The sequence below is a fragment of the Chroicocephalus ridibundus genome, chromosome 7, assembly GCF_963924245.1.
Source record: "Chroicocephalus ridibundus chromosome 7, bChrRid1.1, whole genome shotgun sequence".
NCBI classification, from domain to species: domain Eukaryota; kingdom Metazoa; phylum Chordata; class Aves; order Charadriiformes; family Laridae; genus Chroicocephalus; species Chroicocephalus ridibundus.
In genome coordinates this window covers 38,085,780-38,112,369 of record NC_086290.1, presented here as the reverse complement: position 1 = coordinate 38,112,369, position 26,590 = coordinate 38,085,780, and the positions used below count along the sequence as shown (strand labels likewise).

Here is a 26,590-nt window from a genome sequence, read left to right as displayed (position 1 = left end):
TGTTACCCTTCCTATATTCCTTTTTCTGACTGTTTTTCTTAATGACATAATATCCTTTAATCACTTAACTCTCATAATTATGATCTAAGAACATTTGAATGACCTATCACTGGATTAAACCCTGTGCAGTAAAATAAAAACAGACCTCCTGCTAAATTACCTATTTCCCTTCCTTTTGTGACTCCTGTATGTCTTGGGCATTAGGGAAAAATTCATTTCTCCAGTTTTTCTCCAAAAGAAAAAAGGTAACATTTTCAGAAGCACCCAGATGTGTTTGGGATCTGATTTTTTAAGGTATTCAAATACTGCAAAATTCAACCAGTGAGGTCCACATACGCACCTAAGGCAAATTATCCTTTCATCTGAAATTAACTTAAAGTGATTTAGGAACCTCGTATCTCTCTATCAATCTATCATCTGGCTACTTGTCCCCTCTTGAAGTCTAGCATTGCTGTCCTCTGTGGGTGCTGTCACATGATTTGACATGGTGCTTGTTCAACAACTTCTTTATTTCAGGTGGTTTGGGTTTGTTTTGGTTTTTTGGGTTTTTTTTTTTTTTTTGTTTGGGGGTGGGGTAACATCTTCCAAATTAAAGATCCCCTTCCTCTGAATTCATTGTTCTTTCAGATTTTTCTTGCCTTGTTTTTCTTTATGAAAACCATACAACTATTTTAGCAGAAGATTTATAATAAACACATGGATGATTTAAGAGTATGTAACAGAGCGAGGAAGCAGAGCCACTGCAGAAGTTACTGTTACATGTCATAGATGAATTTTCAGAGAGGAAGATCAGAGTTCCAAGTTTATAGCCCATTTTTTGCTATTAAACCAAGAACTCCAATCCACTTGGGGAACACAAGTCACAAACTGGACAAGTATTTCCAATTTTCTGCAGAAAAAACAGAATTTCAAATGGAAAAAAAATTTAATCCTGAAAAGTCGAAGATATTTGAAAAAAAACCCTGTCATTTTTCCTATGGAGAAAAGTACCACCTTTCCCGTAAAACTTAAAGATATTCTAATGGTCAGCAATCCAGTAAATGTCACCTAGAAACTATCAATCCACTAACAGAATAATTTCTTTGGAAACATGACAAATTCAAAGGCACCCCCACACAATAGCAAAAAAAAAAAGTCCACCTGTTAAAGCTATGAATAATTATAAAAGCTTCAGCCGATACATAATACATCCTGGTATTAATCTAGATCCTTGAATACCCCTCTGGTACTAAAAATACTTTAGAGGAACTGTACATCCCAGGAGAACAGCTTGTAGAGGACTTTCTTTAGCTTCCTTTAAGTTTTGTAATTTCCTTTTATATCCCAACATAACCACACTCTAGAAATTGTGGTTTGCGGGTCTGGATTAATTCCATGTGGTTCTCTGAGGAGAGATGATCCTTCTACTAGAGGGAGAGAAAAAATCCCTGGATGGTTAGACAAACGTGACGTGGTTATAATGGTAGCAAAGCAGATCACCTGCTTTTGCAGTAAGTGCCACAACCCAAGAGGAAATTGGCTTAGTTTTCATCTTACAGTGCAGAAAAATCATGCTTTACTGTTTCTGAACTTTTAAAATCATAGTGTATTTCAAATATTTTTGTTTCCTCCTAAGAAGTCTATGTCAAAGCATTTTTCCTGTCACATTAGGTATTTACTCTGTTAAACTTCTTGTGACATTTATAGGAACAGTATAGCCTTATTTTATGCAAAATCAAGCTTCTTATAAGGACTCAGAGTCATTTCTTGTGTTGATTTTGTGGAGGGAAAGTGAATTTGGAAATGGTAAGCGTTATTTTTACAGGTCATACGCAAATAAATTGACTAAAAAACCCACAAATGTTTTGGTTTGTCCTCATAAAAAGAAGTCAGAAAAAGCTTAAAAGCCATCTCGAATATTGGATTTCACAAAGAGAGGCTACAAAGTTGAAACACAGGGGTTTGATGGGGATTTGTGGAAATGTTGTCCCAGAACCTGGGGAAATAATGCATGTGTAAACTGGAAACACTATATTCAGCCAGATGTGACTAAAAAGGATAACTTTTTATCAGGTATCTGCTACTCCAACCTAATCGAAGTCCAGAGCATGAGGGAAGCAAAACCTGAGGTAGCCCCACATTTGCTGGTGTATGTGCTACTCATATGAAAATGTTAAGAAAAATAAGATGGAGTGAGACAGTAGGGTATAGTGGTAAGAAACAGGTAAGAGAGTAGAGCAGGTCTATATTATCCAATGAAAAATGATGCAGAAATGACTAAACGAGCACCAGCTAACAAGGAAAGCCTACACTCCGCAGTGCAGCATTTGGCAGAGATAACACGTCGTCTCTCTCAGCTCTGCTCATGTGGCAACGCTCCCGGGTTCACCTTTCTACTAAGCCTCATCAACTCCTTAAAGAAAAAAAAAAGTGTCTTTCATGGGAAAGAAAAGTAAGTTCACAAAAGTGGATAAGTAGACTAATTTTAAAAGACCTGTGCATTATATGACAAGTTGTTGTGACAGTGGCAATGCACTGCTCAAACTTTCTTACAAGCAGGTAACCTCGTAAGTGTTAGTGGATATGACATAACTGTCATAGACATAGTCACCATAATATGGTGAGTAAAAAAAGGGGATTATTTTTAATATTACCATTCCTACTCTAGCGCATAGCCTTACTTTCTTTAAATTTTATCATATTTTGTGGCTACCTACTTTGGAACGTCACTGTACCTATCATATGCCATCACTGTTTTGGTTTCCATTTGCACTTTAGTTTGGTTGGTGCTTGGCGTATCCACACTGTAACTTATTATAAAAAACAAAACACAAAAAAAAACCCCAAAACCCAAACCAAACCCAAAAACCACCACAAAGCCAAAACAAACAAACAAACAAGATTTTTCCCATTTCCTATTTTCAATATATTCTACAGTTTTTGGTTTGCAGATTTGGGATTTTAGGTTTCTGAGAAAAGAAACCTAAAATTTCATTACAATAAAATGTTCAAGGCCAAACCTATATACTGACTTTCTTTACCTTCTTGCTCCATCTAATTTCATTGGGATGGCTGGTGTTTCAAAGTATGGAAACTAGGATATTTGGTAAAGGATTTTAAATATACTTACTTAAAATAAAAGAATATGCCAAGAGAAATCAGAAGTGATGCAATTGAAAGACCATGTCCAATGATTGCCAAGTAATACAAATTCAGAGCAGTCTGCAATACAAGAACAAAACCAAGCACCTGTGATGCATACAGAACTATTGCTGATAAAGCACAAACTTATCTCTTCCGCATATAAAATTACTATAATAGTATTAAGAAAATAAAAACATTACAGATAATGATGAGTCAAGTCTAGAATCCTGCAAATCAACATCTTACTAAAATCACTTTCCATAGGACTCACAAGAGATTTGTTGAAATCATCAGTAGGACTTACCTCATCAGTTGAAATGTTAGGTTCTAATATATACTGCTATGTTTTTTTCTAAGTATTTACGTACATTTGGCTATTTATGCTACTGTACTAGGTGCATTCCCATCTGAGGCTTGATTCATCTATTAAAACAACTCTTCAGTAAAACCTGTGCTCCCTATATGAATTTATGTATTTTTTCAAAGCAAGCTGTGATTACGATACTGGAAATTTAATTTTCATTCCGCATTTAAGGAAGGGCATGAAAAAAAATTAACAATGACTCAAAAATAGCAAAAAGTAAACAGGCTTGTTAAATAAGCCTACAGCCAAATTATAGAATTATGAAAAGCTGCGTAAATACAAAAGGTAAAAATGAGGAATTAGTAAATTAATGGTTGGAATATGTACATGTTATCATTAATTCTTTGAATTAATAAACACATTAAATTCCACTAGTAACAAACCCCTGCTTTCAGTCATGGTATCTGCCTCACAAAAATTCTCTTGTTGCATTAAAAGTAAGATTATCATTTTGCACATAAAGAAACTAAGATATTCAGGTTGAGCCTTATACCATCACAAGAAAGCATAACTATCCGGATTCTACAAGAAGAATTAAAGCATACATACAAATGCTCACGTACTCCAAACTGTATGTATCCTCTAAACTTATTATTCCAATTTAAGATAGACTAACTGCCTCTTGCCACATATACTGATTTTTGAAATAATATAAAAAGATTCCAGGTAAAGGTCTAAGAAGGTTGTAAGATGAGACAAGGGTGCCTCTTTGTACATGCTAGAATTTTTCAAATTATCATTAATTTTTAAAAATAGGTACCTTTTAAAAAAAAAAAAAAGAGAAAATGCAATAGGTTTAAGGGAAACTTTCATAAAAATTTGTATAAGCTTTCATAAAAATTCAGGGTTACCCCTGATACGCTAAAGCTTGGCTACGTATAGATAATGACAGCCTTTCTGTGACAGCCCTTTTTCCATTATCACCACCTCAGTCAGTGACCAATTTAAGCAAAGGTCCATGGTAAGGATTTAGAAGATTTCCACACAATTTAGAACTGGTGCGAAACAGTGGTACAGCAGGGGCTGCTGATGAGGGCAATAACAATAAGAACTGAACAATGGACAACAGTCACTTTTATTGTGCATTATCTAACTCGCCTTCTGAGCAAAGTGAAAAGATAATGTTTTTTAATATAACAACACATAGAACTGTAGCAAGCAGTAGGGCTTTCTTTGGAGCTATAATCCCATCTAAGCAATAGCTTCTGCTGCATGACAGAGTTGAAATATGCTGGCAAAATAGCCTGCGAGAAACTAGCTCATTATTCCTAAAGAAGGACCTGCATGGATCTGCTCCTGTCTGAATAATCTCTCGGTTTCCAGCCAAATGTTAGCAAGAATCAATGAATTGTAGCGTCTCTGCTAGTAGAATTAAACTGCTTTTAGGGTATCCAATGTCTCACAATTTGAGAAAAAGCAATACAAAAGTGCCCTATTATCATTTATTACCACCTTTTCTCAATATGGCTTCTAAGTAGATACCCCAAAGCACTCCTGAGAGCATCGATGCAGGCAGTAAGGGTCTCTACTAGATGACAGTATTCTTGACACAATCTGCTATTATCGATCTCTTTTCCATGAGGTCCAAATTAATCTACAGTCTATCCTGACCTGCATTTTATATTCCTAGTTCTTGGGTATTTACAGTTTCAATTCACTGCTTCTTCCCATCACTGAATGTTTCATAAACATAAAGGATGTTAGTGGACATACAGTTGGGGGCGGGGAGGAGGGGAGGCAAAATAGGCAGTTTTGCCCATTATATCCTCACATAGCATAGCATATCTCAGAGAGCATCTGGAGGTTTACCAGATTTTTTTTTTTTAATTTTAATTTTAGTTTTCTAAATCTGTCAATGGATGGGCATCTTCAAGATAAACTCAAGTCTATAAAAATACCATGTATACATATACCCACATAGGTATGTGTGTGCAAACCTTTGATTTATAGAAAACAACTCTCTCAAAGCAGTTTTCTGCCTGGCCTGAGATAATTTTGGATGCTTACAAAATTTCACTTAAATAAACTCAAAGTGTAGGTATATTCATGTGAGCAGCTTAATCTCTCAGAAACCGAAAAAAAATGGCACTTGGCAGCCCAAACACAAAACGTACACAGGAAAAGGATCACAGCAGAAATCAAACGCTAACACTTCTCATCATTCACTTCCCTTTGACCTCCAAAGACCCTGTGGTGAATCCACTCAACTAGAGTTTGCCTACACTTTTGTAAAAAAAGAAAAGATTAGCTCTGCTTTTCACACTGGGGAAAAAACCACTAAACCCAAAACATCCTCTACGTAAAGTTGCCTTGAAGCTGTATTCATCCCAAGTAAAACTTGGTTGTGCACCTGCTGAAAATCTGTCATTATGAGGTAATTGGATAAACCCAAGCACTAGGCACGTCTTCCAGAGATGTGCAAATCTCCTGCAGTTCTGCTGAACTTGGATCCTACTTCAAAATTACACAGCAAAACTTAAAGGTCTGCTCTTATAAGGCATGCGCTTTGCTTAGCAGTAGATGACCGTGGATGATGTAGACAAGCACCAGTACGTACACATTTAAAACACCCATAGACTAAAATATGATCATATTATTCAAGCAGTTGAAACCATCTGTAAAAGACAAAGCAGGTGGGTTGGAGTTTTTTGAGTCTGTTTTGCACAATTCCTCCTTTTTATTCAACACGCATTCTTCCTGCATGTTCACGTTGCATCAGCTCTGCTGCTGTTCAAGTTCTGAAACTTGTGAAATTTTTCAGATCAGTTTCTTGACATTGGTAACTTGCATTCATTCCTTTCCTACCTTCACTTTTTCATGCGTATAGATATTACACTGGGTGTAGTTTGTCCACGTCCTGTTGCTTTCTGGGTGTCTAAACCAATTCCCACTTGTATCACAGATCTTCGTAACTTTTTCTACAGTCAAAGTAGATAGAATGAAAAACAAAAAAGAAAAACAAAATAAAAACAAAACACAACAGTCAGCACCTCCCGATTTCCTGATGTGTAGTATTTAATGAAGAAGGATTGGGAAATAAATGACAGCATTATTAATATGACTAGAGAGACATTGCTTGTTACCATGAATTCTGAGAAACCAGAGGCCATTGCTTTTTCTTGGCAAGGGCAACTGGTAACATGTTTTTCTTAAGAAAACAAATGGATTTCCCTCCTCCAATCCACTAAGTATCAAAATATACCAAACTAACTGGCAGAGAAAGACCAGATGAAGTGACAATAATATTTAAATGGCTTGTTTATCATCCAAGATCTAAACTGAAGTTTGATATCCTACCGCTGTCGATTAGGATTGGACAGGCAGGAAAACATCAACAGAGAAACTGCTCAAAAAACAGACCGGAAAATTTCTGGGACCATTTAATGATTCCTACTGTCAAATAGAAAGAGGCAAGAAAGGACCCTGTGAAATACCAGATGCAGCAGAAAGACATAAGAGTGGAAGTCGGTGACATTTTCCACATGCTTACAGATGCAAAATTTAGCCGACAGAAACAGGAAAAGATTCACTTGTGGGAGAAACTCTTGTCAACTAAATTGAGGTAAGAGAATAAGTCACATTTCAGCTTGTCTGTCACCCAGAAAAGCTCATCTCTAAGAGGAAAAAAACCTGTGATCTAACTTCAATTTCTATTTCCTAATCAGCAGAATGCCTCGAGGACATATTTCAGAAAAGCCAATAAGTAACTTGGCCATTTTCTATGTGACAAAGGGAAAAGAGCTGGGACTCTTTAGCCTGGAGAAGAGAAGGTTGAGGGGGGACCTGATTAATGTTTACAAGTGTCTAAAGGGTGGGTTTAAGGAGGACGGAGCCAGGCTCTTTTCAATGGTTCCCAGTGACAGGACGAGCGGCAATGGGCACAAGCTAGAACATAGGAAATTCCGATCAAATACACGGAAAAACTTCTTTACAGTGAGGGTGACAGAGCACTGGAACAGGCTGCCCAGGGAGGTTGTGGAGTCCCCTTCTCTGGAGATTTTCAAGACCCACCTGGATGCAGCCCTGAGGGATGTGCTTTAGGCAATCCTGCTCTAGCAGGGGAGTTGGACTAGATGATCTCTAGAGGTCCCTTCCAACTCTGAAGATTCCGTGATTCCGTGAAAATACAAATAATGGGTTTGGAGTTACTGACATTCTGGAGCATTAGGGGCTTGAGTGGGGCAAACAGGAGACATCAAGCACCCAAAACTTCATTTTGTTATGAAATATGTTGATGTAGAAGCCTGTGCACACTTACCTGATGGGTTGAAATCCTGAAAGTAGTCAGGACAACGCTGTACTGACACAGTTCCAGCAGCAACATCACTCCAGCACAACCAGCCATCCCATGTCCTGTTACAGTACGGACCTGTAAACAAGTAGAGACTTGGTAATAAAATAACAACCTTTCTTTCATAATAGTCTTTCAAAAGTAAGATGTAAGACTGCGTAAGGTAAGTTTCTCGCTTGCAGCAAGGAGAAAAGAAAATAGAAACATAAGATTTACCAATAGTTAATTAAAAGTCCACTTAATAGAAATAGTTCCCTATATGTACATTTCTACAAAGACATTTTAAAATCCATCACCATTCACCTTGAAACGATCTGCACGTACAATTTACAAACCTCAGATCTAGAGGACGGCAGACAAAACAAACTAAATCAATTCAGACCAAATAATACGCATTAACACGGAACCTTTTCCTTGCAAAGACCATTTTACTGAATGTATTTACATTTTGGATGCGTACCAAGCGTACCTATATTTACTAATTCATTGAAAACACAGTGGCATCCCATCAGAAAGCCTGGCTGGGAGGCAGCCACAGCTCCTCTGCCTCGGGCAGAGCTAAGCCTGCGGCGGTTATCGTGGACAGACACTTCTCTAAGTGCTCCAGGGGCAGAGCACCCACAGTGGCCCTCAGGAGCCTGTTTCAAAGCCTCACTGCACTCGCACAAATTTTAACATCTAGAGTAATCCTCCCTTAGGAATGAGCTGTTTTTTTTAGAAATAAATCCTTTCCCAAAAGGCAGACAGGATGACTGACCCTCTCTACAGTTTTGAAAGTGTTTTTAGTATCTTCCATCCGCTTTCTTTTTAAGACTTAGTAATGCCCCCTGCCCCCGCCATCTCAAATCTGCATTTTTCAAACAGCATGTAATTGCTCCTCTTCTCCTCTGAAGATTTTCCTTCTGAAGCTGTGATGCCCCAGGCTGGACGTAAAGCTTAACCTGACATATTTGTATCCATTTCTGACCTCCAGACATTCAATTCCTCCAAAGTATCATTTCAGAAGAGAAAAAAAAAAAAAAAATCCTTGTAAAAGAATGCAATTACCTCTTCTTGCCTCACAAGTCATTTAACGTTTCCAGAAGTTATGATGTCAGAAACAGTGAATACAGCAACAGGTAGAGTTACTGAGGTTAGCTCTAAGTTATCAGAAAAGGCGTTAATGGCACTAATACGACTCTCAGAGCAGGGAAATTATGTGTATCAAGATACTTTCAATTTTTCAAGGCAGATGTGATCAGGGAGACAGAGGTATTATAAAAGCATGAAACGAAATAAAGTGGTACAATTAATCAGTCACCATTTTTTAATCTGGATATCTATTTAAATTAGCCTTTTCTTATCTCATCAGAACTAAAAGCTTTGTGTTATATAAGAAGTGGTGCTACGGGCAGGTAGTATCACATATTACTTTATCTTCCTGAATCCCAAAGTGATGTTTCTGAAAGACTGTGCAATTACAGCCTGAAAAATGACTGCTGCCAAGACAAGAAATGAATATAACTGAAGGATCCTGAACAACAGTAATTATATCTGTTGACCATTTGCTTTTGTAAAACCTGATAAGAAAATAATCTTTACCTTCTTTACTATGAATAGGATCTTGCATAATTTTCTGGTAGCATTCATACTGTGCTGTCATAATTTTATTCCGTGTCACACTCAGTTGAGTGAAGTCCTCCGTCATATTCTGATGCCCTTCAGATGGTATAGCAGTGGCAAAAAACTAAGAGGAAAACGACTTTTTTTAGCAAATCATGTACAGACTCCAATACAAACTTCTTAAACTTCAATCTTTTTAAATATTATATTTGAAATATTATTTTACTGAAGGAAAATGTTCTTCAAATCTTATTGCTGACAATATGATCTTGTGTTTTTCTGGTTAATTTAGCAATTCTTCTTACTACTGAATCTTGATAAATATCTCCTGAATGAGTACATGGGAGTGGCAATCTGCAAGATTTGTAAATAATAATGGAAAAATGCATAGAAAGCACCGAGACAATCAGAAACACATAAACAGCTTTTGCAAAATCCGGTAAAACGTATCAAAGTTACATTAGTCTAAAAGGCATTTGAATCAGGCCCAAAATGGTCCTTTTTGAAAACAGACTTCCCAGATACTGTGATGCATTGAAGCTTTTGGCTTCTTTAGAACTATTTCATTTCTCTACAGTCTGACGAACCATAAAGCCAACCCGCAGAATACAAAAAGGTATTCAAAAGACGTGATATCCACTTTTATAGATATTAAAAATAATTTTCAAAAAGCCCTAAGAAAGTGGATCTTGATCAAAACCTGAACCCTTAAAGTGCATTTTTAAAAACAGATAAATGTTTTTAGGGGAAGCTACTAAACTTCATGGAAAAACAAAGCTGCAGATTGAAATACTGTACCACTGTCGTACAAGGGGCGAAATTGAAAGTTCTAAGGACGCCCTCTGAATCCGAGTTCGATGTATCCTCCACTCCTCCTGGGGTATGCATAGTACCGCTCATATGTCACTTGTCAACTGTTACTGTAAAGTTCTCTGCTAGCAAGGGATATGCTGGGTTCAGCAGAGGTAAATACTATTTCTGTTCCTTCACCACAGGAATTACAAGGAGAACAGAAGGTAGATAAAGATCCTGCTGTGCAGAAACTACTTTTGAACACAAGATTAGCAGTTTCTGCATTTCCATATTAATAATTTTTATGGCATTGTGTACATACTTGTTAAAACAGGAAGTGATTTAAACAATTCATAAGACTCACCATAGTAATCGATAAGAAGAACAGCAAAAATGTGATCCAGATTTTTGTCATTTTTGTATCTGGCGTAGTGAATTTTATATGGTAGTTCAATGAACTCAACCTGCAATGGAAAAAAAGTAGGAAGAAATTTATTAATTCATGAAAGCCAAAACTGATAAAGGACTTAATATTTTCTTTCTTAATTAAAACAAATTAATGGAGGTCCTCTCAGTTTTTATTCACGCATAGTGACGCAATGTGACATCCATGCAGATGTATAACATGATGTGAAAAAAATGCATTCAGTTCACGAGCAGTTAATTCCAGCAACAGGGCTTTTCCTGCACTGCTGCCTCCTTGCCTCAACTAACACCAATTTTCCGTAGGGTTTGTTTCAGTCAGGTAGCTGGTATCAACTCTAACAGACACAGAGCAATTAGCCTGACGTATGATTTGACTCCTTTACATCTCTGCCTTTGGGCAACCACAGCAAACTGCAGTTCAGTTTACTCTAAAGCAGACTTAGACTTCCACAAACACACAGAGTTAGTTCCTCTTCTCTTCATACCAGCTGATTTTTGATTTTGTTGTTTCTGGAAGGACTGATCTAGCAAGTAGCCACTTTATCCTGAAGTTACAACTTTGCAAGGATGACAATGGCAATGCAAGAATTGATTGTGAGCTGTAAACCAGTTTCTGTATCTGAAATAGCTGTAAACTAGTTTCTGTATCTGTAGTTTGAAGAAAGCAGAACTACCCAAACCCACTACCATCGTCGTACAGTGCAGACTATTCTCGGAATTGATTCTTGAAGTGTAAAATGCACCTAAAATATACAATATACAAAATTATTTATCAAGCACCTAGACGACCTATTAAGCGTAACGCTGCTATCACAGCTCCCTCAAAAGGAAGGGAAAGGTGTAAATTTCTCATGCAGTATTCACTCTGTCCTGAAGTATCCTCAGAGGGCCACAAAGCTAAGCGCAAAGCAAAGCACAACACTGAGCTTCTCTTCTACTTGCACGGTAGTAAAAGGCCTCTCCACATTTAGATTAAGTTATTACAACAAAGCTACCTTTCAAGATGTAAGTATCTAGCGTTAATGAAGCTATTATCAGCCAAAACGAAGGGGACAACATCCGAGTGAGTTAACCTCCCTTGTAGAGATTAATTCACTAGAAATAAGACACTGCTACTTAAGATATAAAACTGACCTACCCCAAAGCTCCCTCGCATACCTAGCTCAAAGATCCCACCACTACTGACTCAAGAGGGGCGTTGGAAGCTGAGCACCTACACACAAACCTGCCTCCCGACCCAAGCCACGTTCTCCCTTGGATGACACTTGCTCTTGTCTTTGGACAAGTTTTTCTTGGAAGTTTTTCTTATCCAGCAGTCACATCCTACAAGACAATGTTGCATGACAAACCACTGACAATGTATTAGCCAGCAGAGGTAATTTTACAAAAATCCCATCTTTAAAAAAGAACCCTGTCATTCTACAAAAAGCAAGCATTATATATCCAATTCTTTTCTGCTTTTGCACTGCCTGGGTCCTCTTAACAAAACTGTAATACAACGAACTGCATTTTGTAGGATATACTGACTACAAAATATGTTATCACTGCTACCTATTGTATAGCTTGATGCAAATACAAGAAATGTGTTTTAAAATCAGTTACTGTTGTGCCTGTTTAACCTAGACTAAAATTGTATCAGTAATCTTCCCTCTATTTTTACCACTGGCATGCAATCCTCTAACACTGATTACTGGAAATTGCACAGGTAATTCAGTGAGACACTGGAATTCAAATATGCTGTTCTGAAGGCTCTTAACACACTAACAGGAAGACCAATTAGCATACATGGAATATATTATCTTTTTGAGCTAATACTTCTCTGGTAAATCCATGTGTGATGAAAACTACAGTGCATAGATAATTGTGAAAATCACTACCCGTTAACTAAAGAGAAGAAAAATCTAAATATCTACGTATAGTAACTAAAGGTTGACTGAAAACCAAATATAAACGGAGATATCTAAATTAGCGAAGAGGCAATATGATTTCAATTCTGCATGATAACTGGGGGCAAGGGAGATTAATTCAAACCTACTACAAGTCTTCAGTCATTTATAGTTGTGCCTGTTTATCTACGAAGGGAAAAAAGCTACTGGCCTTCTAATTAACTACTCACTTGTAAAGTAATTGAGTAGTCTTCTCTCTCCAAGTATGCCAAAGTAGATCTGCATAGGATTAAAAGCCATAAATGAAGTGCACAGGACAAGCAAAGTAGAACACAGCAACCATAATTCAGTGTATGTTTTTCTATATATGTATACAAGACTTCAAAATAATTTTCTCAATAATGGTTCCAAAAATCTTTTTTGCTAAAACAAATGTTGGATGGTAAATTTAAAATGCGTATTCAAATATTGCTCTCACTTAGCCTTGCTTGTTTTCCTTTATCTGAAAGACACAATATCATATAAACAAAGGCAGAATTTATCTGCTTTGTTTCACAATCCCTGATTATTTCTGTTTCACAATATCAAAAGTCATCCCCTAGCTCAGTTCCTTTAATGGTCCAAATGTTCTCATATATAGTGGTTTTGTAGATATTTCCTATCAACTCCTCCAGTATCCAGTGCTAAATTATTAATTCTTCCCAGGAGATAAAAGACTAAGTCAAGTCTATAATTCGCTTTATGCTTTCCACTCATTTCTCACAGCTGCTAACTATAAAAAATTTATATATAGAGAAAAAAAAAATCTTTTTTTCTAAACATCACTACTTTTGGACTCAATTGCAAAATGCAGGATGAAGGTAATTCAGGTGCCTATTTGGACTTCAGCAAAGCATTTCTTTCATTACTACATTAATTCATTCACTCAACATTAATTCCAGTTAGTTTGGAAAAGAACTTTCACAAGAATCTTAAAAACTTTCTTAAGAATGGATAGCAACATAGTCTATTGATCGAGGGAGCAAGCCAGCACTGCTGAGAAAGCCAGGCTGCTTTTATTAATCATCTGTTCTGATGAGATGCAAAACAAATATAATTCTCAGAAAATTCTCTCCTTCTCAGAGCTGTGAGGTATTAGATACACAAAGAAAAGAAATTAATAAATAATAAATAAATTAATAAAATTATACATTGATTTAATTAATAAATTTATAAATGGAAATTAATAAATGGAACCCTCAGCACAAGAAGGACACGGACCTGTAGAGCAGGTCCAGAGGAGGGCCACGAAGATGATCAGAGGGCTGGAACACCTCTCCTATGAAGACAGGCTGAGAGAGTTGGGGCTGTTCAGCCTGGAGAAGAGAAGGCTCCGGGGAGACCTTATAGTGGCCTTCCAGTACCTGAAGGGGGCCTACAGGAAAGCTGGGGAGGGGCTGTTTGCAAGGGCATGTAGCGATAGGACGAGGGGCAATGGTTTTAAACTAGAGCAGGGTGGGTTTAGACTAAACATTAGGAAGAAGTTCTTTACAATGAGGGTGGTGAGCCACTGGCACAGGGTGCCCAGAGAGGTGGTGGAGGCCCCATCCCTGGAGACATTCAAGGCCAGGCTTGATGAGGCTCTGAGCAACCTGGTGTAGTTGAAGATGTCCCTGCTTACTGCAGGGGGGTTGGACTAGATGACCTTTGAAGGTCCCTTCCAACCCAACACCTTCTATGATTCTATGATTCTACAATAATAAAAGAGACCCATTCTTAAGTTTCTTTAAATAATAATGCTTCTCAAGTTGTTCTTCTGCTATTAAACATCTTTGACAATTCTACTGTGGGGAAGTGAGGACAACGGTATTGGACTGAGATTGATTTAAGTGTCTTACACGTTAGCTTGAGGGAAAAGACGGTGGAAGCTTAGACAGAACGACCGAATCCGCTTTGTGACAGTAAAGCCATCAGGACATTGATCTACATGATAGGTACTGAATGAAACAGTAAGTCAGTGGACACAACACTACAACTAGCAGTTCTGTCTTCAGTATTTTCCCAGTAAAAGGGAACATCAGTGGGAAGAGAATGGGGAACTGCAATAGCAAATCAGATCTTCAAAATCTCATTTTTATTTTTAGTGCATGTTAGAGTGAGCACTGGGATAACGGGGGGAAAAAAATTAACTGCCTGTTTTTCCTCTTTATTATGTTCTTCGTTACCCAAATTAATGATACTCCAAAGGCCTATATCATGTTTGTCACTGATAGCAGTGACATCTACTGAAGAAGGAGGAATTCAAAAGGAAATGCAAGCTGAACTTAGCCAAAATAATCACTGGTATAGCTTTAACAGATGTTCACATTTCTCTTCCTCCTGCTTTCTCTACAGAGCCATCCTGCCTAATCAGCTGTTTCTACTTTTAGTCTTTTCCCATCCTCCCAAGAATAAATGTCATCCTTGCTGAGCTCCAGACACTTCCCATTTCAATGATTAGCAAAAGGGTTAAAAAAAGTAGTCTGCAAGAAAAATTATTTTTTGAACTGCAATCATCTGACCACTTTTAGTACAAAAGAAAAAACACAGGCAGCTTCTACCTTAAGTAGTTGCCCTTAAGTTTGACTTTAAGTCAGAATGTAACTCTGTAGGAGTGTGATAAGAGGAAGAGTCTACTTATGTCATGGTGTATACATTCATACACATGCACAAACATTTTTCACTAATTGGTAATCTTTGATTTGCCCAAGAAAAGGAAAAAAAAACCCACAAAAAACCAACACAAAACCCCCAAACATTTTCAGTGTAAATCACTTATCTTGCAATGTGCTATAATCTTGCAACACTGAAGTTGAACATGTGCAAATATAGATGTATATCCTTCCTCTCCGACCGAATCTGGGAGTCAGAATAGCTATATTCTTGACCAAAAAAACCCCCAAACCCTCTTGCTTTTGTTCTAGCACTCCCTAATTTTGTTTTGTTGTGACACCTCTCAAAAATATCTATGCACTCTATTTTAGAGAGAGGCATATGACTCAAAGCATTTCAAACCCCAGGCAATGTTTGGTTGTTTCAGCCTAAGATACAGGCAACATACAAGCTGGAAAGCACCCAACCTTTTTCAAGCATCTGCTGTAGTACACTGTTAGAAAAAAAAAAAAACCAAACCAAAACAAAAAAAACAGGAAAAAACCCATGGAACTACAGATCCACTTACATATCCCCTCACATAAGCTTTGTGGGAAATACTCTGCCCATTGAGGGGCAGATTCTTCTCTAAGTAAAAGGGTTTTGCAAGTGGGGAGTACCAGCCAAACATTCATACGCACCACCTTCATCTAGTCCTGAACGCGGACTACAAAATCTCTGCACTTCTCTTAGAGAGCAACGCAGGGCAATTGGGAAATCTTCCTAATCGGGTGCAATGCCCTCATTTCTGAGGCAACCACTTCTGCTGGGATTGGGACTGATCTCCTCTGACGGTATCACACAACAGCCCACGGCTGTATGTGTGGTAACTACTTCATCCTCCTAATAATATGGGATTAAGAAGGCTCAAAAATAATAGTGATGGAACAGATCTAATGAACTGTGGGTAGCGTAGTTTCACAATGCTAGAACCCCCTACTCACCGCCCCAGCATCAGCAGCTGCAGGCTCCTAAAACATACGAGGCAGAAGATCAAAAGAGTGTGATCCGCCATGAGACAATTTTTACCATACAAAAGCACAAACTCTTCACAGCTTCCAACAGACTTCATTGCACCATTCTCTGCATTCAGTTAGTGACAGGGCTTGTGGTTTTTGACGAAGGTATTCCCCTTCATTTATAAACACTTGAATGAACTAGTACATTACCCAAATATGTCAGGTCCCTACATTGCTGGATTTTCTAACAAACAAAATTTAACTTACTATGCTTTGTTTAAAACACTGCTACAGCTCAATTGTGATGCTAATGGAACTGCTATAAGGAGGCATTCCTATCCTCTCTCTGCAGCTATTCTCTCAAACCCCCAATGTTACCTCCTCTCCTCAAATCAGATGGGGCACGTCAGGAAAAACAGAACAACAAAACTAAAAAAAAAAAAAAAAAAAGGCTCCTAATACTATTTTGAACTCCTTAGGAGTACTATGGCAGATCGTTGTGTGTACCACCAACTGCTAGCTAGCAGCGTCATAGAGACAGAACACTGCAAAGAACTCTTCTGAGAAATACAGTGGCTTACAAAGGGATAAACTGAGACCCCGTCTTGCAACCAGAACAAAGACTTAGAGGGCGCACAAAGACCTCCACAAGTGAATCAGTAATTATGAAAAGATTTGCAATATTCATATAACCACCGTGAAAAGTACTATAGGAAATAAACCCAAAGTTTACAAACAAGCTGAGTTTCTTTAGACATCTCATTCTCTCAACCCACAACATTGCTCACATGTGTGGAGACATTATTTAAAAAAATGCCACATTGAAACATTCCTTCTTCCTTCTACCTGTCTTTCCAGAAGTTTTTCCTAGAGAGCAGCTGTGGCACAATCGCATTTACTCACTTCTTGAGGATTAAAATAAATAAAGGAGAAACAGAGCGGCATACCTCTATTTTACTGTTCTATTATTTTGTAACAACTTCATCATGCGTTAGGTGGTAGTTCGTCTCAGTATGAGAAAGTACTCACTGTTTATTCCTTGGGCCACACACTCTGCATATCTCAAGGTCCCAGGCTTATTGCAAGCAGGAAATTAGTACAAAGATGCTTCACATCTTTTATTCTATTAGCATGCAGATTTTTTTGTTATTGTTTTTGCATTACTTGTTGCTTGCCAGAGGCCTTGTAGAGATTGCAGAACCATCTGTAGATAAGATTACACAGATTGCATTACTTCTGTGTACTTCTTCCCATTAATGGCTTTTGGCTACCATTCAACTAAGTTTTGTCTCCTGCATCCAACAGAAATTACTTGCAGTAATTGATGACACTCTTGGATGGTTTTAATAATATCTAAAATCATAAGAACCTGTCATAGAGTGGTGGTGCTAGTTTTGCCCAGGGAGGAGGGAACCCTCACTTTTTCGTAACAATTTTCTTCTCTTTAGTTCATGTGTTTGGATGATATTGTGAATTATCCTGAGAAGAACCATGAGCTATGGAGGTCCAGTTAAAAACGAAACCAACCAACCAACCAAAAAAAAAAACCCGAAAAAAACACCACAACAAAATCCTCTGAACGGGGGTTTGGAGGAGGAAACCTCTGCGAGGTCCTACCCCTGGAATATTCTGCAATTTCTGCTCTTGGGCAACATTACTCCTCTCCACATGGCAGACTGCAGAGCTAAGATGTTTTTGCATCTTTGTCCATCACACCAATTTTGGCTCTTTAAAACAGGATTTCCACTGATAAAAAAAGGCAGAGTATTTCCGCCTTGCTTTTACACAGACAGGTCTTCTCTTGGCCCCTGTGCTTTTAATGCCTTTCCTATAAATTATGAATGCTCTATCCCTTCTTCTCAAATACGATGAACTTTCTGTCGACTTAAGAACATACGAAGGCAGCAGTAGCAAATGCTGCAATTGCATGTGTAAGACAGGTAAGGACTCAATTAACATTATAGTTACAATTTGGCAGGATATCTAACTGTGCCAAATAAATGCATCATATGAATGTTAAAAATATCAAAGCAAAGTAAAATGATTTAGAAGAAGAGATACAATACTCCACGCTTCCAAAATAATTTCACAGTGTTTTCTTGGTTATAGCATTTTTTGTCTAAAGTGCTGATTTTTTAAATCTAAACAGAAACCTCTACCAGAGCCTGCTAGCGCAACACTATAACTTTCTTATTTCTGACTTGAAATGAGAACGCAAGAACGGGCAGCTAACGTAAAACAGCCTTTACTGCAGAAATCAGGTCCCCAGTAACACCCTTCTTTACGTATTTTATCAAAATACAAATAATATTTCCCCCATTACTTACATCTGTAAAATTATAGTATCTTTTACACTGTCTTATACAGTGATACTGACACCCAGAATGCCTCCCTCTTGAGAAACTAGTTGTTTAATGAAGACAACTGAGATTCTGGCAAAGCAAATCTTTACCAACAGACTGACACAGCTTATTCTCAGAGATGTAACTGTGATTTCCAACACTTTATAGTTACTAATGCCTCCAGATTTTTCAGTGACTGCTATTTGACTATCATTCTGTAAGCAGTTATGCTTACTTTACAAGCTTAACCCTTTTCACCCCATAGGCCTAACCCAAACTATACCTCTTCTCTTCCTCCAAAGCAACTTCTATGCTGTGGCAAGGATGTTCCAATCAAGATGTTATTTTAAATACATTGCTCATGACGTTCTCTCTTTTCCATGGATTAATACTATGAAAAAGTCGCAGAGCTCCCACATTCTTATTAGATATCTTTTAACGCCTCATTACCCTTTGCCAATCTGTATTCCTCATGTGTTCAACATAAAAACCCCCGTAATTGAAACTAGAGCAAGACATCCACAGACACATGCAGCAAAACTTCTCGGGCCAAACCCCAAATTCATAGGGATGTGTTACTAATGGGACCTCAAACTCAACTGCACAGTATAGCAAAGTATCACAAGTATGCCGCTGGAGCTATTGAGTCTTCCTGCCTGAGCCCAAATTCTATTGCTGCAGTCCAGATGCATATTAAAAACAGCTAATGTATCAAAGATTTTAGGAGAGGCCTTCAGGAAACACTGAAGGGTATAGGAGCAGCCCTTAACTGAGAGCAGAAAGTGACTTTTTTGCTACGACCCCAAGGGAGGGAACAGAGGACCCTAACCACATGTCGAATTCAGAGAAAACAAAAATGTTTTCCACCTTGCTTTCCTCAACATGCACCTGCTTCTACTAATAACAAGAGTGCAACCTGCAAAACAAAAGGGAGTACAGTTATCTTGGTACAATATGGACAATGCTGTTAGTCATATGATTTAGTTTTAGGTAGCCCTGTAAGGAGCAGAGAATTCGACATGATGATCCTTATTGGTCACTTCCAATTTGAGCTATTCTATGATTCTATGATATATCCGAAAAACATGGTATATTCCTCCAAAGAAGATCTCTCCACCTCCAAAAAAAATTATTACTGTTCTGAATTAAAACAATGGCAGTATGAATTAATGAATTAATCAAATAGAACTTAAGACCTGTATAAAAACCCTTGCTCATATGGCTGAAGTTTTCTTTTCCCAGACACTGCTTCTTCAGGGCAGCAGAGAGTGAACTGCTGCTCTGTGTACCCCTTTCAGTCAGTGTTTTTATTCAAATGATTCTGTTTGATGGTGTTTACCAAGTAATGACCCAAAAGAGATCCAAAGGTTTCTTTGTGAAAATGTTTACAGCATGAAGTCACTTTCTCAGCTGGCCGAGTTTTAAAAGTTTTTTGTTATTTCTTCATTGACACATGCTAATTTTACAAGAACAATATTTCCACAGTTCAAAGACTTTTCTCAAGGTCAGAACAAGGCAGTGGCAATGGGAGAATGGGTTAACCAAAATGCATCAGGGCTTTTATTTTTTTCAGAGCTTACCTCAAGCTTTTTCTCACTGGCCCCAATCCAGTTCAGCTGTTAAGCGCATTTTACATCAGTTTCTTCTAGATTCACATTTAGAAATATGAATGTTCACACAGAAATATACACAAACATGCTCTCGTTCAATTATAATTAATTTTTTATAAAGTTTTAAAATATGTTTTTTAGGAAATTATTAATTATAATTATATAATTATAATTTTTATATACATATATATAAAACTACATTTTTAGGTGGCCCATGCCACACCAGCAGCTCAGAGCAGGATGGGGAGGCAGCAGGTGGCCAGGAAAGGGAACTGCTTATGCCAGCATAAACACAGGGCTGCTGCAGCCAATGCACCAGAACCGGTGTCCTAACTTTGGGTTCACCACTGGTCAATGACTTGAACAGAACTGATGAACCAAATATAGACAAACTCTCCATGGAAATGTCAGAGGCACTACGGTCTTCTGATTTTGGGTTGTATTTCCTTCTTTTACTTTTTTTTTTCTTTTTTAAACATCACACAAATAACTAAAATATCCCCAAAGCAGTTTTCTTTTCACCAGCAATAATTTTGTTCTCTCTGAGAATGAATTTTCAGATGGAAGTTCATGCCAAATATCAACGTTTTCTCTCATGGGATATTTCTGATACATTTACTATTCTAAAAAAGTTCTGGTAAATTTAAGGCAGCTTTAGAAAAATTCATCTTAGTACACTTATTCAAAACAAAATAAACCACCAGCTACTTCAAAGCCTTTACCAGGTCAACCTAAGCCACCATAGTTCAGAACATTTCCTCTTGAATTTAAAATTTCACATGCCAGAAGTCAAAAGTCCAAGATCTGGAATACTTCACCCTTTGAATATTAGACATTACAAGTTATACTGTGCTAAATTATCAGAACTACTAATCCATCCTGTAGCAAAAGCCAAGAACAAGCAGCAGCCAAACTCAGCCTTTTAAATTCTAGTGGTCTGAAGCTTATCTCCTTCGCTTTTTAATTAGGAACAGATATTTCCCATGTTTCCTATATTTTTTTCATCTGTTATATTCCTAAAATGGCATTTTAGCACCAAATGTTTTAAACTGGGCTCACACAGAGTGTCCTAGCCATAAAGGAGTTTGTGAAGAAAGTTAAAAACCAGAAGTAGTTAATCTCAACAGTATGGAAATAAATAACCTTCTCTATATTTTTTTAAACCTATAGTGTTGAATAACGATTCCTAGCTGCATACCAGTAGATGTACCTTTTCTTGAGACTCACACAGACACGGGTCTTGACTTCCAAGGGCCTATACTCAGCACAGTGAAGAAGAGCAAAGGCTTGTGAATGACTTCTAATGACAGAAAAGAATAGATGCACATACTCAAAGGACAGATTAAGATTAACACAACAATTTCAAAGCTTTTGTCTTTACATTTATAACCAGAGCTTTTCTTTTTATACGTAAGTCTCCTTTTCCTCAGCTAGCTGAGAAACCACCTTGAGGTAGCCATTAAGTAGGCAGAGTGATAAAAGGTTTTTCTATCCACTACCTACAACTCTTTCAGGTGAAGACATGTACCAAGATAATTGCTACAGCCAAAGGTATTTTACATTGACATAATTTTGCATCAATCTGAGTTAACATTAGTGTTGACAAAATGAGGAAAATATCATCCATCAGTGTTTCAAAGTCTTCTAAATGGGAATTCCCTTCATCTTCGTCCACATCCTACCACACCCACAGTAATATTGACATAAGCACAACTCTGAGACAGACTGAAGCATCCAGGAGTGAAGAAACACTTCTTTTGCTAGAGTTGCTGTAAGTTCAAAAATTAATTACAGGCTCATAGCAATTACCTAACCAGCTCACCAAAAAGTGAGTTCCTTTGAACAGGAACCAAACTGCTACCAAATGACTACGCTAACCTCTCTTATGGTTTTGCCCTATACATTCCTCATTCTGATTTGAAAGTGCACACGGGGAACAGAAAACAACTGGCACTAGTACAAAGGCGAGAGTCTCGAACTTTTCTTGCGTCACATTCAATCCCCCCAGTAGGCACTGATGTCTGTCTGTCCATTGTCTCTTGCCAAGTCGTAGTTCTTTCTTTGAAATACCAGAGATCAGCAGCTGCTGAAAACTGAGTGGTGAACTGGACAGGCCCAGGTCTAACTGGCCTTGTATTTCAGTTGCCATCCTCTTACATTTTCATGCTGTTAATAGGAAAGTGATTCTGTGCCATTGAAAAATTCTAATTGCAGGGATTATGCTGCTGGGAAAGATGTTAAACGTTTGAAATAGCAAAAACAGTTGGTGGGTCATCTAACAATTTGGCTGGCACGCAGTCTGTAAGCCACACACGTATTTGATGGTCGAGCACTGCACTATTTCACCTCCTCTGAATGAGAACTGCAAGGATGACCATGACTAGGATTTTGATATTATTGCATAATTGCGTTGCGTTTTACAGTCTTTTTACAATGCATTCCATCTGTTTCACATAACTGTATGGTAACGCTGCAGCAGAATGAAATCTATCATTGCACATTATCACATGAAATCCTCTGGTCTTTGTGAAGCAGAGATTTTATAGACAGTGCCAGCTGTGATCTGTAGGAAGCAGTGTGAATGTTTCCATGAATTCAGTTAAAGATCATATGCTCAGGGTGTGGCCGTGGGAAAGACTAGTGTATCTTACACAGAGTCCCTAATGTCCAATTACTGTTCCTTTAATTACAAACAGACTTTTCCATATCCTTTTGCAGTATTCCACCCTGACTTACCTGACTGCAAACAAAATAAAATATTAACTACGAACATTTAAAAGAAGTTACATAAAGTGGACACAAAAAATCACTGCCTTGATAAACTCGAGTCTCACTTGGACAAGGTACTTCATGAAGATGAAATACTACAGACCAAATGTAATAAAATATTATAAGCACTATAGCTACAGCAGAGGAATGGGGATCAAGCACAGCTATTCTGGCCATAAATTACATATAAATGTTATTTATATGTCATAAGCACATTATCTTCCCTCCAAATGTAATAATAATAATAATATAAATGTAGAAACACGTAATGGAAAAATCTCAGTTAAAGCTTGTCAAAATTGCAAGCAACTGAAAATTTCCACTGCAAGCATGGAAAATATTAGGTGGCCTTACTATAGGTGTCCATATTTTCTGCATACTCACATCCTGCATTTATTTTCATGGAGAAAAAAACCCCACAGAATTCTCATACTGATTTCACACTCCTCCATTAGAAATATCCCTGGCGGAAACAAAATGCATGGAATTTGACGGGAAGCTTTGATAAGAACAACGCCTACCAAAATTAAGTTAAAACATATTCAATTGAATTTGTCATTCGACAGACCAGTTCCCGCCATCGGTCTGCCAGTGTCTCAAATGGAACTGCAGGACTTGTATTCACTATTTTTGCTAACTGACTTTAGCAGCAAAGCTTGGGCATCAAACTTGCAGCACCACTTACCTCAGACTGAGGTACCGAAAGTCACTATGAAAAAATAACCTTTGCACGCATTTTTCAATTCTTTCCTGAATCATTTAACTTAATAAGACACATTAAAAGGCTTATCCTTTTCATGCACCCGCATTTTATCCAGAGAGTCTGGACTTGCAGCCCTCAACTGTTACCCTCTCAAAGCTGTATTTGTGTATCCTGTTTCACAGAGCATGCAAAACTTCAGATTCATCTTGCTGAGAAATGTTTTTTGTTCACAGCTGCTTGCTTGGCAGGGATTTAGTCGTGGGGGGCGGGGGGGGAGTGGGGGGGCGGAAGGGGGAGGAGGGGAGAGACAATTTTCCAAGCGATGGGGAAAAACAGTACAAAACTTTCATCATCAATGGCCTTGACGTTGCAGGAGCCAACGGAAACAACATCACCCAAATGATTGCCTGCAAGGGAACCACTCAGAAACAAACAAACAAAAAGCCTCATGCATTTATTTCTATCATGGCAGCTTACGCCAAGCTTCCTTCGGTGAAATCCAGATTTCTCCTGCATTGGCTTCCTCTTGCTGTTGATAGAGCAGGGTATTTGATGAAACACAGGAGGGAATGAATGCGGTATTCTGAATTAATCAGCATATACGGTGGAGAGAGAACTCTGTTCGCTTCTGAAGCTGTAAGAGCAGCTATCTTTTGTGGGTTTTTTTCCCCCCAAAACAACTATCAAGTGCTTTATTGGTGGATACGTAACTGGGCCAAGAGCAGACATAAAATTGCTGTACTAATTCTTAACTGGATGCAAGTCTTGCTGGTAAATTAATTCCATAACAGGTACGTGTCCTACTGACTGTGTAAGTAATTTTTATAGAAATAAAAATGCTTGGCTATTTCTACAGGTCTACACCACACAAAGAATAGGTGACATTTCATGAGTTAACTTCTCGTTGCTGTAACGTCTCCAGGTTTCTCAAAAGAAATAAAAATTCACAGGAGTAAAACCTGGTTGGTTCCTCCACCCACCCAGTAAATACATTTCACTTACTCAGTAGAGTGTTAGAAAACAACTACTGCACTAGCATATTTTGTAACTGCTAAATGATTAGGACAGTGCACGAAAAACACAAAATCATCTTTATTCTTCATTTTCTTTTGCAACATCCCAAGTCTTTACTGACTGTGCACTGCTAACAGTTGTTGCACCTCATTCAAAAACTAGTGGCGTTTTAGTGATGGGATTAATTGTTCTCGATATTGTATAAACATTTTATAGACTAGGCAGCGAAGTACTTTTTCCTTTGTCTAAGCAAAGCATAAAATGGATTAGATGCCGACCCTGGTCAATAGTCACACTGACAGCTTTAGCTATATTTGGTTTGTCCTATTCTAAAAGACATCGTCTCCCAGATATGAATTCCATAAGATGTTGAGATATCAGTAAGAATCAGTTGCAACCACCAGAATAAGTAAATTCATTCCCAAGTTGTTGCTATCGCACAACTTTTAACTTCAAAGTCATTATTATCCTCAGGCTGTCTCATTGCACCACTGTACAACGCTATGAAGAAGAGAAATAAACCTTTGACGAGTGTTATTAAGGAACAGAGAACTTTAAATCTGAAGTGGTCATCACCCAAAGATCTGAACTCTGAACCCCACTTGGCTGGTCATCTCTGAGGGTCAGACAATACAAGGAGGATGACCCTAAAACATCTGTAGAAAATCAGACTACCAAACTGATGGGAAATTCAGACTAATCCAAATGTGGGAGCCAAAACAGCTACTGAAACTATATAGTGCTACCAAACGTAGAATGATTACACTTGAAGAAAATGGGTTCAGTTCTAAAACCAAAAACAAATAAAAAATCCCTTCAATGTATTTTTTTCTTTAAGGTCACAGAGAAGCACAAAGAAAGAACATAGAGGGAAGATAAGAGTAAGATAATTAAAAGTACTGACCCTGAATCTAGAGTTGAGAGTCGGCTGCTTTCTTCAGTAGGGGGTTTGTGAAGGAATTCTTAAGCAATATCTGGCTCTTAAGGACATAACTAATGTGAGAGGTATTTTAACTAGCTAAATGTCTGACAGACAGTCTGGAGAATCTACGTGTCTTTTAACTGCTAATACAGATATAATTTTCATTCTCTGTAGGAGAGACTACCAGTGAGAAGTGCAGTATTTAGAATCAGTCTACTTTGATTTGCGGTTTTTGAGAGGCCTACAAAAACCTGCAGATAAATTTTGAAGGATAAAAAGACTAAAACCCCTGATGTGTCCCAGAAAAAAAGCCAGACAGAATTTAAGTGACTTGCCCATCACCACACTGCATGCTGTATCACTTCTGAGGTTTAAATACTCAGCAATTTGCAATGGATTTACCATCCATTTCTGCAGAGACTGTCATCAAAGGGACTGCAAAAGGAGAGCAAAAGTCCGTGGGCTAAGTAAGAGAAAACCCAGGCAAATGAAAAGTCAGGAAAACATAACCTAATATTTCTGCTAATAAATTATCATTTATTTCCTAGACCAGTCTTTCATCTGTATTTGTACTCTACCTGTCTGTAAGATGGTCTCAGACCAAAAATTGTGCTCAGGCTACGGTTTGGACATTATTGTCTGTGGTATCGTTAGGGATGCTTCAGATGCTGAGTTTAAAGGAACATCTCCCACAAGAAATTCCCAGGGTTAAGAGTTACTTGAGTAACTCTTACCTTAGTATTTTGTTTGCGCCTAAGAAACACGAAGTGGGCACCTCTACTCCTTCATTCCTACAGTGCAATGAAGGTAAAATCATTACCTAATAGACTGACGTCCTGAGACCATCTCCATCCCTTTCTAATCTCTTGCTACCCATTCTAAGCACTCACCCTACAGACTGAATTGCACAGAATAGCATTGTGGATGACAGTTTTTTCAGCCATCTTCATCATGACTCAGACAATTTGCCCCAATAACCAAACAAATATTCCTTCACATTGTGTACTGATTGTAATTTTCAAACTGATACTCAAGACTACCTACGTTATAGGAAAGCGTAATGAAACACTAGTGCGACTTTCCACGAAATAACAGGCACTTGCAATATACAGGCATT

General features: G+C 37.9%; 1 protein-coding gene across 2 annotated transcripts in view; it reads right to left on the bottom strand.

The window, feature by feature from the left end:
* CALCRL (calcitonin receptor like receptor) overlaps window positions 1-26,590 on the bottom strand; it is a 69,693-nt gene that overhangs the window by 23,024 nt on the left and 20,079 nt on the right. The window contains exons 1-6 of one of the 2 annotated variants that reach the window (XM_063341779.1): window positions 12,715-12,745; window positions 10,537-10,636; window positions 9,360-9,504; window positions 7,746-7,856; window positions 6,293-6,405; window positions 3,110-3,201 (exon numbers count right to left, since the gene is read on the bottom strand). In XM_063341779.1, coding sequence (XP_063197849.1) covers window positions 3,110-3,201; window positions 6,293-6,405; window positions 7,746-7,856; window positions 9,360-9,504; window positions 10,537-10,587 — 512 coding nt within the window. In that variant the 5' untranslated portion in view covers window positions 10,588-10,636; window positions 12,715-12,745. Of the gene's footprint in view, window positions 1-3,109; window positions 3,202-6,292; window positions 6,406-7,745; window positions 7,857-9,359; window positions 9,505-10,536; window positions 10,637-12,714; window positions 12,746-26,590 lie in introns of those variants that run through there. The other variant, XM_063341778.1, reaches the window with a different exon arrangement.